A 15,339-nucleotide genomic window follows, 5' to 3' on the forward strand; every position below is an offset into this window, starting at 1 on the left:
AAACCAAGAACCTGGGTGCTCCCTGAAGCAGCAAGTGTGGCAAGTGCACTCTGACCCCTCAGCCACAAAGTGCTCACCTCAGCTCCTTTTCCTCAGGTAAGAGATAACCGGCCCCCTGGCGCCTGGTCTCCGCTGGACTGGGCTGGAGGGGCCACGTGGAGAAAGAGGGATAACAGCAGGAACCTATACACCATGAGGACACCCCCATTAGCAGGCTTGGGTCCCACCCCCTTCTGCAGGTGGAGGAGAGTCCAGGAGTCTCTCCCCGGATAGCACAAGTAGGTGTGTGGGCAGGCCACAGAGCACGGCGTGTGTGTGCCACAGTCTCCCCTGGCCTGTGGGGACAGGAGCTCTGGAAGGGAGCTGCTCTCGAGGTGGGGGCCAGCACTGTGGGGGCAGAGCATGGGCCAGGGCTGGACCCCAGTCACCTCCTAGCTGGCAGGCCCAGAGCTCTGGCCTGGAGTGAGTGAACTGAGCTTCTCTCCTCGCTCTTCTGTGAAGGACTCCACCATGGACTCAGTGGACTGCAGCCAGCACCGGCTGAGCCACCTGCTTGTAGTCTCTGTCCAGGCTTCTTCCTTCGTGCTCTGCCGGGCACCTCTTCAGCCCTGGCCATGGTGCCGGGAACACGGGCTGCTGCAGCTGGGGCCGGCAGAGGAGCAAGCAGACAGTGCCTCTGCCCAGCAGCAGAAGGCCACTTGCCCTCTCTCTGGCCAGTGCAGCCTCTTGCCCCTCAGTTGGCAGCCATTCTTGCCCAGAGCACAGCCCAGGCTGTACCAACCAGGTGATAAGGGCATCTTTGCCCTCCACTCCCAGGTCCTAGGAGCCATGAGTCACCCCTGGGCCATGTCAGCCCAGGTAAAGGTGGCTCTGCCCCGTCCTCCTGGCCCGGCTCTCGACAGGCCACGTCCAGTTGCCTTTTCTCCAGCCGTGAGAGGCTGCATCTCATCCCTGGGGCCAGGTGCAGTTAACTGACCTCCAAGCACATGACCTGTAAGGAAGAGGGGGCCGACAGTGCCGACAACCCGCCCAGGCCACGTAAGGGATCCCCTGTCCTGCAGGAGTGCTCTGAAGTGCCCACGGGCCAGGGCCTGCCCCTGCTTTACTTCTCTTCCCTACATAAATGCACTCTGCCGTGTTTTTGTTGAGACAGAAAATCCAAATGATTTGAGACAGAACAAAATTCTCAGTGAGCTTGCTGTTGAGCCATCTTGGGGTCTGTCTGGTCAAAGTGGGGTCTCCTCATGGACTCACCTGACCCACTCCTCCTACCTCCAGGATCCTGGGGAGGTAGAACAACACGGCCAGCTCTTCAACCAGGGGCTTGCAGGACGGCCTGGGGGTCTCAACGCAGAACGCAGCCCACTCTGTTGGGCGGGGTCTTTGAAATTGCTCATTGAGGTACCGAAAGCCTGGCCAGTGGGATCCTCAGATGGGAGAGTTTTGTGACAGGGACCAAGGTTAACACAGGAGACGGCCAGGAATCAATACAAGGCCAGCGGGGCCTCCTGGAGGGGCTGGGAGGACGGCAGAGACGTCCACCTGGAGGGGCTGGGAGGGCGGCAGAGACGTCCACCTGGAGGGGCTGGGAGGGCGGCAGAGACGTCCACCTGGAGGGGCTGGGAGGACGGCAGAGACGTCCACCTGGAGGGGCTGGGAGGGCGGCAGAGACGTCCACCTGGAGGGGCTGGGAGGACGGCAGAGACGTCCACCTGGAGGGGCTGGGAGGATGGCAGAGATGCCCACCTGGAGGGGCTGGGAGGAGGACAGAGACGTCCACCTGGAGGGGCTGGGAGGACGGCAGAGACGTCCACCTGGAGGGGCTGGGAGGACGGCAGAGACGTCCACCTGGAGGGGCTGGGAGGGCGGCAGAGACGTCCACCTGGAGGGGCTGGGAGGACGGCAGAGACGTCCACCTGGAGGGGCTGGGAGGACGGCAGAGATGCCCACCTGGAGGGGCTGGGAGGACGGCAGAGACGTCCACCTGGAGGGGCTGGGAGGACGGCAGAGACGTCCACCTGGAGGGGGCTCAGGGAATGGCAGAGACGTCCACCTGGAGGGGCTGGGAGGACGGCAGAGATGCCCACCTGGAGAGGGCTCAGGGAATGGCAGAGACGTCCACCTGGAGGGGCTGGGAGGACAGCAGAGACGTCCACCTGGAGGGGGCTGGGAGGATGGCAGAGACGTCCACCTGGAGGGGCTGGGAGGACGGCAGAGACGTCCACCTGGAGGGGCTGGGAGGACGGCAGAGACGTCCACCTGGAGGGGCTGGGAGGACGGCAGAGATGCCCACCTGGAGAGGGCTCAGGGAATGGCAGAGACGTCCACCTGGAGGGGCTGGGAGGACGGCAGAGACGTCCACCTGGAGGGGCTGGGAGGACGGCAGAGACGTCCTCCTGGAGGGGGCTCAGGGAATGGCAGAGACGTCCACCTGGAGGGGCTGGGAGGACGGGAGAGACGCCCACCTGGAGGGGGCTCAGGGAATGGCAGAGCTCCTCCAGATGTGCCCTCATGGCAAGCTGCAGCTACCCAGGGAACCCTAACCCTTGGATCCCTAGACAGAAGCACTGACCAGAATCAGCACCATAGCACTCCACGTCCACTCTGAGGGCTACTTGTCTTACTTGTAGCTGCTACTTCTGCACTGAAAATGTGAACCTCTATTTTACAGCATCCAAACACCCACACGATCTATTTCACCCTGGACAGACCTCACTGACTTAAAGGAGTGAACTGAGTGAACATTCTCCTTGAGGTGTCCAGGCAGGGAAATGGGCAGTGTGTCAAAGGACCTGTCCATGCACACACTCCCTGGTGGCCCGTCCCTCCACGGAGTCCTCTTCAGAGCTGAAGGAAGCGAGCTGCCAAGCCCAGGCAGACAGGGGAGACACAGAGGCAAGCCAGCCCCTCTGAGTGAAGGGAGCCCACGGGGGCACTGCTGTCCCCCCCAGCCACAGGGCACACCAGGGGCAGTGAAGGCAGAGGACAGCAGGGGCGGGGGGACGAGGGAGGAGCAGGCAGAGCAGAGGACTGTCGGGCAGTGAACCTGCGCTGCAGCAGCGTAACGGGGACATGGGCTTCGTCCACTGGTTTAGGCCCTCAGACCTCCAGTGTGGATGCATCCCCATCAGCACAGTGGAGTGGGCAGTGGAGTGGGCAGTGGAGTGGGCAGTGGGCGTGCGAGCCCTCTACACTCTCCATTCAGTTCTGATGTGATCCCCAATGACTCTAAAAATGAAGCCAGTAAACAGACACACATACACACACACACTCACAGACAGATACAGAGACACACACACAGAGACACAGAGACACACACACAGAGACACACACACACAAACATACTGACACAGAGAGAGACACACACAGAGACACACACAAACACACTCACAGAGACACACACACAGACACACAGAGACACACACAGAGACACTCACAGAGACACACACACACAAACATACTGACACAGAGAGACACACACACAGAGACACACACAGACACACAGAGACACACACAGAGACACTCACAGAGACACACACATACACACACACAAACACATACTGACACACAGAGACACACACAGAGACACACAGAGACACACACAAACACACTCACAGAGACACACACACAGACACATACTGACACACAGAGACACACAGAGACACACACAGAGACACATACTGACACACAGAGACACACACAGAGACACACAGAGACACACACAGTCACAGACCCACGTGCCCAGGCAGGGCCTGTGAGGGGCATTCCCAGCCCATGGGAGAGGGAGGGAGGGAGGGAGGGAGGGAGGGAGCCTGTCCCTGTGCTGTGCGGGGGCAGGGCCTGCGGCTCTCGGGAGCCATCCACGCGTGGGCTCCTGCAGGCAGCTCAGAGAGTACCCATGTTCCCTGCTGATTCTCCTTAAATCCTCTTCCTTCCTGCCTGCCCTCCCTCATATTTTTCCCCTTCTTTTTTCTACCAAAAGCGTTCTCATCCCTTCTTTGTGGCCAGGAAGGAAGACACCTGGAACCCGTGCCCTCTAGTGGCCCTTAGGGGAAGCCATTTGTCCCCTGCAGGCAGGGACTTCCCCCAGCTTTGACCCAGGAGCAGCCTGGAGAGCCACCGGGGCCTGTCCAGCAGGCGTAGGCGGGGTAGGGTCCTGGGCCAGCAGCACCGACCGTGGTGTCACCATGCACAGGTGACCTGAACTGGATGCCAGGTGGTGGGCAGCGAGGCCCGGCCCGGAGGAGGGCCACTGCTGGAGGAGGGCAGGCAAGGTCAGGGCCAACCAGGCCTTTCCTCCGGAGGGACCTGGGTGGGCGCCATCTCGGTGTCTCAGACCACGGGGCCGACTTCCCCAGCCCCAGACCCCAAGTCCCCTTCAGTCTGTGACTGGAAAGGCCCAGGTCCCCTGACCATCACGCGGCACTCGTGGACCGGTTCATTCTTTATTTTACAAAGCAGGGCAACTCGAGGAAGCGGACGCGAGGGTCTGCACAGTGCAGGAGCCTCCCTGGCCTGCTGGTGGCCTCACAGCTGCCGGAGGTGGTGAGTGGCACAGAAGAGCCACTGGGTGGCTCAGGGGTGGGAGAGGACAGTGACCCGCGTTCGTGATCACCAAGATTACAAAGCTGAATGTGAGGTACACAGTGACTCCCTCGTCCTAGTACAAAAATAGTGTCAGAAACTCTACATGTGTTCAGACACAGTGAAGAGGCCCAAGGTGCAGAAGGCAGGGCAGTGGCCGTGGGGCTCGGGCTCCTCTCCCAAGCTGCAGGACCAAGCCACAGGTTCACGATCCCACGGCTTCCCGCTGATCCAAGGACGTGTCCTCGGGGGCCTTCGGAGGTGTGGGAGGCCCCCTGAGCGGAGGTCGGCACGGCACAGTTCACAGCCGCGACAGCCTGGCCAGCGCGGGGCAGATGTCACAGGACGAGGACGCAGGACACGCACTGAAGGGCCCTGTGTGGGCCTGGGGTGAGGATAAGCCTGGAGTGACGGGCCCTGCGGTGTCCCTTCCTACCCGGGCACAGGCTCAGCCCGACACTCCTCCTTCCAAGCCACCCCTGCAGGCCGCTGAGTCTGAATCCGTCCTGTCGAAACACAGCAGGAGCCAGAGCCAGGGCCTCAGGAGGGTGGCCTGGAGCCTGGGTCGCTCTGGGGCAGGTGTGCCCTGTGCCACCTGCCGAGGGAAAGGCACTGCACTGGCTGGAGCTGGGGACACAGCTCCCTCCAGGGACCTGGCTCCAGACTGCTCCCCAGCTCCAGCACCGCTCACAGGGAGACGGCCCACCCATGGGGGCCAGGAGCTGGTGAGGCGTTTAGAGGACCCCCGGGGAGCAGGGCATCCTTGGCTTCTCCATCTTGGAAACGCAAGTGAGAAGGACCTGTGGGCTGAGGCCCGTGGCACTGGGGCCGTGTCCTTGTCCTCCCCCAACTCTGCCACACAACATTCAGGCTCCTGAATTCCCACGGGCGGTGCCTGCGAGGCCCGGCCTCACCCCGCTCTGCTGCGACCACCAGCCCAGCCACCACAGATACAGGGTGGGGTGAGGGGCACTGCCTCTGTCCCCAACAGAAGAAGAACTGATCGGTGCCCTGCCCCCCAGGCAGCATCCCCATCTGCCACGGGTTCCCACCAGTGGGGACGCGGAGCCAGGAGGTGCCCTGCAGACACACTGGGTGCCTCGGAGCTGCAGTGTCGGCAGCGACGCGGAGGCTGGCCCTGCCTGACTTCTTTCACTGTCCAAACCAGTGACACAAAATAAGCTGCTCTCTAAGGACCAACCGGCGTCTAATCTGAATGCGTCTCCTTCTTGTGGGCACACACATCCAAACCCTCCACACAGAACCGGCTCTGTCTGGCGGCACACGCCCCAGGGGCCTGAGCACACTGCCCGAGAGTGGGCGGCTCTATATTTTGGCGTAACAGGTGTGTGATGAAGCTTGTGAGAGTCTACCCTAGAGAACCATGCACGCGTGCACAGGTGTGTCAGTGTGCAGACACGACTATTGCTGGTGAGTCTGTGAGATTCACACTCCAGTGCCACCAGGAGGCGATGTTAGATTTCACCTGTGTCATGAAATAAAACACTGAAGGCCCAGGTCCCGCAACCCCAGCTAGAGCTCCCTGGACGCGCCTCACAGTGCAGTGATGGCCACACTTTATCCCGCCTCTTCTCTGGACTTGAATGGCAGGAACAGAGCCGGGGGCTCACACACACACACACACACACACACACACACACACGCACGCACGCACAGCACTAAGAGGAACACGCTGAGTTTTAGGGCGTCAGAGGATGTGAACAGGAGCCCCCAGCACTGAAAGACGTGGAGACCGCGGCACGCCCACACCCAGGGCTCCTGTCCACCCTAGTGACAGCTACCCAGAGCAAACACTTCCCCTCCCTGTGGGAAAGTGGGAGGGTGGTGTGGGCATGGGAGGTGCCCAGAGCTCCCGTCGGGGCAGGAGCAGGCAGAGAAGAGACTGGGTGGTGAGAGCCGCCCTGGCTGGAAGGGACCCACTGGGGGAGACTGTGGGTGGGGTGTGGTGGAAGAGGTGGGTCATGGGGCTGCCCCAGGGGTGCTTCTCCACCGCGGCCCCTGCCCCCTTCCCAGCTGCAGGGAGATGAGCGGCCTCCTCTACGCGGCTCAGGGCAGTGAAGCGGTCACCACGGACTGAAGCCGGGAGCTCCTCTCTGCGGTTCTTGTCAGCTGTTCTGGTCACAGCAACCCTGACTAACGCAGGTGGACGCCGACAGCCAAGTCTCTCCTCCTGCTCCCCCCAGATCCAAAGGCAGAGTCCCTCTCGGGCGCCACCTGCTCCACTGTCTACTCCCCCAACGCCGGGCCAGCGGGAACTCAGGGGCACGCTGAGGTGGGCTCAAACCCCAGGAGCTGCAGGGCCACCCGCCCTGCGGGCCAAGGGCAGTGCCCAGGCCGCGTGCTCAGGCCCAGCTCGCCTGGTGAGCTGACCACAGCTTCTCAGCCGCGGTGCTTCTGACCTCACTGGGCGGAGGCGCCCTGCCTGCTCCCTCAGCTCTGCCCACAGCTCCGGATCAGTGCCCTGCTGCCGACCCAGTCCAACTCTCCTCCAGGGTCCACCTGACAGACTGAAGGAAGAGACTGAGCTCCGTCCTGCAGCCCAGTGTCCCTCCAGGTCAGCGCTCCAACAACCATGCTGGGGTCTAGGTGTGGCTTGGAAGGACGTGAAAGATGGCAAGATTATTTTCAAAAGTTCAGATTTCAAAACTGTTCTCAGCAGGACCTCCCGTGGCATGTGTTTGGCTGGTGGTGGAATGGGGCTTCTCCGCTGACCTGCTGACCCTGCAGGTGAGACGGCAGGCCCTTGCTGGGGCTCCTGGGGGGAAGGCCAAGCCCCACCCCCATTCTTTCACAAAACAGAGGTCAGTGGCTGCATTCTCCTTGCGATGCGGCCGCTCACTCTTTCCACCTGACCAGACCCTGTTCCTCCTCACCCCACCTGGCCCCCAGCAGGCCCAGCAGGGCTCACACACTGTCCTCCCGGCCTCTTGAGAAAAGCAAGACTCCAAACCTTGTTGAAAGGCTGGTGACTCAGAAAACAGGGAGCCAGTTCTCATAAACCCAGCAGGAAGCAGCGGCAGAGCGGCACCCACACCCCCAGCACACAGAGCCCCGCCGGGCCGTGGGCTTCCCGCGGCACAGACATGCCCAGAACCTGTGGAAAGGTCCCCTGAAAACACGTCACGCTGCTCTTGAAAGCCGTGCCGAAACAAGAACACAGCAGTGGCCAAGGGTGGACGGTCTGCTCCGAGCACAGTGGGCTGGGGCTCCCAGACGTGCCTCGGAGTCTCCACGCCGCGCCAACAGCCCCTCAGTTCCGCTTGGCCTGGCCGCTCTCCCCGTTGACCAGTGTCTTCTCCTGCTGCTCTGCCAGGGCCTGCCACTTCTGCCTGTTCCTCTGGCAGCCCTCCAGCAAGGGCCGGCAGTCCTCTGACACGTGGGTCAGGGCCTGGAGAGGGAGAGAGGAAGCAGGTGGAAAGACGCAGGCCGCAGCCGGCCCAGGCCACGCTCCACTCCCCCAGGGGGCCTGGCCTTCCCACGTGGACAACACATAGGGACCTCAGGAGGGAGGCCCCTGCAGCACCGAGGTGTGGAGGCGGGGCTGGTGGGACCTGCTCTTTGGGGAACAGGGCGGGTTACTGTGTGGTGCAGATAGCTTCGGGGGTGACGTGCAGGCTTGCAGAATGGCTTTAGGCAAGGCCCAGGGGATTTTCACCCCAGGCCACCGTCAGGGTCAGTTCTCACTCAGAGTGGCACCATGGTCTGCACTCGGCTGCAGCAGTGTCATCGAGGAGGACCTCCTCGCACAGACACACTGAACAGCACCGGGCGACGGGGTCGGGTGCCGTGTGGCTCTGGTGTGCCCACTAAAGACGCACAGAGACGGTCACCGCAGCCAGGAGGCGCCACGCCATGAGGCGCAGTCCCTGCTGGCGGGAGCCAGTGGGAAGCACACAGCCGCGCTCTGCCTCCAGCGACTCCCCACGTGGGGCCCGAGTGGCTGCTCCCTGCTGGTCCCTGCAGCAGAACACTCCTGTGGACGCGGAGGACACACGCTTCGCGTCACAGGGCGTTTTCAGGGCCGACTCGAACAGAGAAGGGGTCTCTGTAGGCACATGACGCCCAGGAGACGACCCTGCAGAGGTGGTCTGGCACGACTCTCTACCAGGACTGAGAGGCCCAGACCCCATTTGTATATTCACTGGCCTCCGCCAGCCGTGGGGAGGCGGCAGTCCTGCCGAGGGCCAGGCCCGGTGCCCCTGGAGGGGCTCCCTTCCTCTCCGGGCACCGCTTCCCTACTGTGTCTCTGGATGGACCCCAGGTGTGGTTCAGGAGCCACCTGCCTGGGTGAAGAGTCCTTCTCCCTGGAACCCAGTCTCTGAATCCCAGACACCCTGGTCAGAGGTTTCCAGGACGTGCTGGGGTAACTCCACGCTGAACGTTCCTTTCCCAAATAACTAAAGGCTAAAAGCAGTTTTCTGTTTGAACTTTGAAAGACAAAATCTCCTTTCTGTACTTGGGTCGTAAGCATCTAGTCAACTGGGTATTGCGGGGAGCGGGGAATCTCTTCACATGTGAACAGACAAACAAAAATCCCCAACTCCTAAAAGTCCACGTAGGCCAAGCCAGCAGGGTGTGGGGACAGGAACCCGCACATCCTTAGACACTTCCTCCCCATCCTCGGGGCGAGTTTCCTAAGATCACAGTCACAGTGTGGCAGAGAGGAAAAGTGGAGGCAGCCTCCTCGGGGAGGCCCAGGTGTGGGGCAGAGAGAGCAGGAGAGCAGAGTGCACGCAGCTCCTCAGGACACTGCCACGCCCTGCCCTCCCACACCCCTGAGGAGCCCCACACAGTAGGCGCCTGTGGCTAGCACGCAGTGGGAACCCTTGGGCTGCACACAGTGGGCATTTAAGCTGAATGACGTTTTTGAGAATAGCAGATACAAAACGTGTTCCCTGCTCCAGGCAAACATATTTATCAGCAAAAGATACAAAGCTACTTTTGTTTTTTTTCTCGGTTTAGAACAAAAAGTATGTGCCTAGCGCCAATCTCTCGGATTTCTTCAGGCTTTAGTTCACGACATGCCTCAAGCCAGCACACCATGAGCTCCCCATAAATACCTCGTAGAGCTGCAGGCAGACGGCGTCGATGAACCCGACCTGCATGCTGGGGATCTTGTTCTTCTTCTCCCTGTTCATCAAATCCTGAAAACAGACACAAACAGGGGTGCATTTGTTTGCAGAACACAACAAATGTGGGCTCCGAAAGATGAAGTGGGCCAGCCTGGGAAGCCAGGTGGCAGCCTCATGCACTCCCCACCCTAGGATGGAGAAGACTGGGGAGGTTTGCACGAGATGGGCCCAGTGCGGGACGCTTTTGTGGCTGGAGATCTGTGCCCCCAGTCCTGTTCCCTCTGGGAACCTCGTGACAGTAAAGAGGGCCACACAGGCCCAGCAACAGCCCTCCACCACTGGGCCGCAGTGGCAGGGTCCCACGCGTCATGACGCCAGGGCAGGTGCCAGGAGGGGCTGCAGGTGTTGCTCATAGCCATGAAGACGTCGCACAGGGGCACCTGCCTGGCACAAGCGCCTGTGTCATCAGAAGGTACAGGGCCAGAGGGACACCTGGGGCGGGCGGAGCGTCTTCTCCTCGCTTCTGCCTCCCGGGTGACACTCACACTTCCAACAGAACAAGTGCCGAACCACAAAAGAGCACCGGGTCCCCGGGGAAGACCCCACAGAAGCGTGACAAAGCATGGCTCTGGGCCACCCCAGGGCAGTGCCAGGAGGGGGGTTCTTACGGTGGGCTCGATGTTGAGTTCCTTCCTCTCTCTGTCTCCTTGGTCAAAAAATTCAGTTGCTACCAGTTCTGCTATCTGAAACAAACAACAGGCTGCGTTCAGGCAAGGAGAAGCACGTCGGTCTTTAAAACAGAGACCCTGGGTGGAGACCCCCCTGCCAGGTCTGTGTCTCACTGACACCGATAACCAGAACGGCGCTGACTCACTGCGTGGGAGGCACTCACAACCCTCTGGGAAGAGCACTGAGAGCCAGGTGCCACTTCTGCTGGCCATCGAGAGGGAGCCAGTGCCATGTGCAGGGTCAGCAGCTCACTCAGCACCCGTTAGTCCAGGTGCTGCCAAGACTCAGCAGCAACGGCCCTTTGATCATGGTGGTGGGTGGACAGGCCTGCAGCTTCTCCTGACCTACAGGTTCCCTCTCAGTTTCTCCTTGCCTCGAGGGACAAACTGGTGGCTGATCCTGCAGCCTCGCAGTGCACATGCTGGCCCTGAGGCTGCTGGGTCTGGCCCCTGCATTCAGGGCATGTGGCCGGGGGCTGGCCAGCGGACATCAGTCTCAGTGGGGCTCCCTGGCGGCAGTGCTGTGCACTCCCACCAGTCGCTGCAGGAAGCCCAGGTGCGTCCGTCTGTGACGCTGGCCATCATCAACCATCTCTGCCTACATCCGTCAACTCAGGGCTGAGAAAGGGTGATGGTCAAAGCCAACATTCCCCTTTCCTTTATTAGTTAAAATAGGATAGAGGGAAGCTTCCCACGGCAATCATGTAGTTACATCCCAAGGCTCCCTACAGTTTTTATCCTATAAAAGGAAGGAGAGATGCCCGATTCCCCACTTCAAAAAAAAAAAAAAAAAAAACAACCTGGCTCTCACGATGACCTCGGAAGGCTGTTTTCAGTATTTTCAGTGTTGATTTGAATTTGTGGGTGGGAATGTATCTATGCATTTCCATCCTGACTCCACGCTGGCACAGGGGCTCACTAAGCCGGGTCCTCCAAGGGGTCTTGGGGCCCCTTGCTGGTGTGAGGAGACGCTCCTGGTGGTGCCAGCCCACCTCTGCGGCATGCAGCCTGCTCCTGAGCTGAGGGCTTGGGGGTCTCAGGCAGGACCGGGTCTGCTCACTGCACTCACCCTCCGGGGCCTGAGCTAGGAACACCTGGTTCACAGAGCATCTCCAGCTCCAGTTCAGGACAAGAGGTTTCTGCAAGCCGCAGTCTGTGCTGGAAATCCTAGCTCTTAACCCTGGTGAGATTTCTTAGTGCTCCTCTGTGCCACCTGCCACGCAGTGTCAATACAAAACTGCCACCCATGACCCACCACCCCAGGGCTCCCTACGTTTTTTTCTGGTGTTCCCGTGCTCGGGTTTAATGTCCCTTAGAAAGAATCAGCACTTCCTAGGACTAAACATCAAGTTTGTTTCCTTTATGTCCGAGATTTCATGATTTTAAAAATACACTCAATTTTGTTTCACAATCAGGAAAACTGCTACACGTCCTGGAGCCTCGCCTGCGCGACAGGCCGTGGTGGGGCTCTGGGCCCGGGCTCGGGCTCGACACACCCCTTTCCCTGTCCCTCTGTGGGAAGTCACTCACTTCCCGTTGTGGGTAAACCTGTTTTTTAATATGAACATTTACATAACACAGATATTCACATTTTGCTCCTTCGTATGTAATCAGGGACATAGCAGGTTCTTTCTCCAGCTTTTTCACACAAACACCTCTCTCTGTCTCTTCCTAGATGACCCTCATTTCTACTGACGTGCGTGGGTCTGTGGGGACGGGCCGTCGTCTCTCCAGTCACTGCTGATGAGTGTGTGGGCTGCTTCTCTGCTGGTCCCAACAGCCGCGAATAAGCACTTCCAGCTCTCCCCAGGGTCTGGATCAGATGCCAGAAGCAGTGGCCAACAGGCCCCAGTCTGAATATTCCCCGAGGCTGCGACTCGGGGCCCTCAGCGTCCCCCAGCTGCCCCGACCGAGCACGCAACAAAACTCCGGGATGTTGGTCAACCTGTGGATTCCGCGATGGGGGAGAAGCTGTGTGGATCCCCAGGGGATGGTTCACGTGGAGGCAGATGCCCGCAGCTGTGTGTCACCAGGAGGCTCCCGCCGTCCTCTGCTCTTCCTCTCCCTCCCTCCAGAAGCACACGGCCACTCCCACAGGCCAGCCTGCCTGTGCTAGAACTTCCTGTGAATGACGCTGGGCTGTGCCCCTGGGTCTGGCACATTCCCGAGTCATCTGTGACCCTCCTGAAGGGCACAGCACCTCCCAGTACGAGGGTACACTGCCACACACTGACCCACCCTCCTGGGTGGACGTTCCGGCTCCCTCCAGGGTCTGACTGTCGGGAACAGCACTGGCCCGGGGTTCCGTGCAGGCCTGCTGGGTGGGTGTCTCTGACGACTGAGGTTCGGAGAACTTTCTCAAAGGAGAAGCCGTTCCCGGTAGGAAAGCCCCCGACCTTGGGTTCGCATCTCTGGCTCACTTTCCACAGGGTCGTGGGCATCTCTCTCCTGCTCTCAGCTCTTCGTCTGCTGAGGGATCAACGGTCAGTGCACGGGCAGTTGTCCTCCTCGTCTGTGCCTGGAGTCTGTGGAGGCTGACTCTGTTGGTGGGGTGCTCTGCTTTTGTGCGCCCTGAGCCTGTCCCACAGGTGCCCACCAGGGTTTGGAACTCACCTGGAGTCCACATGTGTGCACTGGACCAGTCCTGTCTCCCTCCACCGGTCATGCGCTCAGCCCACACTAGTGAGCTCCTTCCTGTATCTGGAGGGCTATTTGTTATACAGTGAGCACTGGGCAGTCCTGGACCATCCGCGGCTCTCCTGTGTTCTGCTGATCTGCCACCCAGACCAGACACTCGTGATTATGGACTTTGTAGTACTGTTTCCATATCAGAACACCAACACCTAATTGCTTCACCTTTTCAGAAATTTGGGGTGTCTTTTTGCTTTTTGACTTCCTCCTAAATAAATTTTAAAATCATTTTTTTTCTAGCTTGAGAACAAAAATTTAATAGCCTAAAATCTGTAAATTGGCTTAAAGAGAGAGAAACAATACCTTTCTACTGATTTTTTCTCTTAAGAACATGCTACACTTTCTCATTTATATCAATCTCATCTTCTGCTTTAGCAACACAAAATGTTTTCTAACTTCTTTCATATAGTTTTTGCATGTTTTGTCTGTCCTTAGGTATTTAATACCTTTATTTATCTTTCCCGTCACAGAGGCTTCTCCTCTGTTTTATAACTGATTTGCTCACTTAGCTTGCCCACTGTTTATTTTGGACTTGCCAGATGTATGATAATTTTACCTGCAGGTGGAGATAGTTTTACTTCTTTATTTGTAATTCTTATGATTCTGAATTACTTTTACTTACTTAATTCCATTGGCTACTTGCTCCAACACAGTCTCACTTTTTTCCTCTCTTGGGGTAAATCACGATCTATTCTTTAAGGCAGTGTCAGTTTGGTAATCCCGACACGTGCCAGGCCATCTCTGTGGGTGTGACCTCGTGTTCTTGTCCCCTGGTTCTGACGTGGTGGAGGTTTCTGTCCACAGTCACGGCTCTCACAGGGTTGCGTGCTTAGCTCCAGGAGCAAAGGAGTCCGCAGAGTTGCTGGACAGCTCCAGGCCAGCTCCACCCTGCAGACCGCCCCTACCGTGGACCAGGCCGGCACTGCCATGCAGCCCTCAAAACCACCTCCACTGGACAGACGGCACGCAGGTCCAGGGCGTAGCTGAGGAGGCCCAAGGCGGGTGGAGGGTGCTCTCCGCGGGCCTCTGTGAGTACATCAGCCTCCTCCCCAGCCCTCTCCCTGGTAGCTCCCAATAGTTTCTCTTTTTATTTTATAAAAACAAACAAATTTCCTTTCTTATTTTTTTTTTCCTACAACAAAACCACAGGTAGTTTCATTCAGAAGACAGACCCGTCTTCCACTTCCCTCCTGTTTGGAAACAGGCCTATAGTCCCATCTCACAGGGCAGGGAGGTAGTGACCACCGCCCGAGTGCCAGGGCCTGCCAGCCTCGTCACTTGGAGGGGATTTCGTCTCTCTTCTCAGCGTGCTGCACTGCATGAGCCTGGGCTGCTGTGCCCATGACCAGGCAGCCGGGCTGGACACACAGAAAGTCCACACCTTCCCTGGGGCACCAAGCCTGCACACCCTGAGGGACTGAGCCACCACGCAGACAGCTCTGCATCCCAGTCGTTCTCCAGCCTCCTCCACCTCTGCAAAAAAGCAAGGCAGTCCCGTCTCCCGAGGAAGCACTTCCCACGCCTACAAGCCCCAGGAACGTGGACACTCCACTTGCTAAGCCCACTTAGAGCAGAGAGTAGCCTAGAAAGCAAACCTAAGAAAATTACTTTCCTTCTAATTTTCGATATTATTAAAAGGATGTGCTAAAAAAATCCCAAAATGAGCCCAAATAGTGCTGAGACTACCCTTCCCAGGAGCTGGGCTTTGCTATGTGTAAATCTAGATGCTCTTTCCTGACGTGTCAGATACCAAGTACAGTGAATCTCCTGGAAAGGACAGGCTTCCTTGCTCAGTCACCGGCTTTAACAGCGCCGGAGCCAGGGAAGCGTGCCGGAGCGCGGCTGCGAAGGCTGCCTCAGGAACTGGCTGCCCCGGATTTGACATTTCAGTTACTCTTCATCACCACTAAGCCACGTACCCGTTGCTGGATGGGCCAGGGTTTCGTGATTGCAGAAAGATCGCAGGCCGTCATCAGCATCGCTCTGCAAGGCAAGAGACAGACTCCTGTTTCCCTTCACGTGAACTCGACCTGCACCCAGCACACAGAGGCAAGTCCAGGCCTCCCCCAGGAACCGCAGGGCAGGGCTCACACGGAAGCTGGCCGTGCTGGGTCACAGCCCCAGACTCTGCGTCCATCCTCCCTGCCCCATCAGCCCCAGGGGCACAGAGAGAAGGGGTCCACCTCTGCAGAGACCTTGCCAGGTATTGCCACTGCCTCCACCAGGCAGCGACCCTCAGTGGC

At 58.9% G+C, this 15,339-nt stretch overlaps 1 protein-coding gene across 1 annotated transcript in view; it reads right to left on the reverse strand.

Moving 5' to 3' along the window:
* Positions 1 to 4,431: 4,431 nt before the first annotated feature.
* The window catches only part of Pde5a (phosphodiesterase 5A), a 47,442-nt gene continuing 36,534 nt past the window's right edge, over positions 4,432 to 15,339 (reverse strand). Inside the window, exons 12-15 of the mRNA XM_077803518.1 lie at positions 15,016 to 15,079; positions 10,346 to 10,420; positions 9,666 to 9,749; positions 4,432 to 7,993 (exon numbers count right to left, since the gene is read on the reverse strand). Of these exons, the coding sequence (XP_077659644.1) occupies positions 7,856 to 7,993; positions 9,666 to 9,749; positions 10,346 to 10,420; positions 15,016 to 15,079 (361 nt within the window). The 3' untranslated portion in view covers positions 4,432 to 7,855. The remainder of the gene's footprint in view (positions 7,994 to 9,665; positions 9,750 to 10,345; positions 10,421 to 15,015; positions 15,080 to 15,339) is intronic.

The sequence above is a fragment of the Urocitellus parryii genome, chromosome 10 (assembly GCF_045843805.1).
Source record: "Urocitellus parryii isolate mUroPar1 chromosome 10, mUroPar1.hap1, whole genome shotgun sequence".
In the NCBI taxonomy this organism is placed as follows: Eukaryota; Metazoa; Chordata; class Mammalia; order Rodentia; family Sciuridae; genus Urocitellus; species Urocitellus parryii.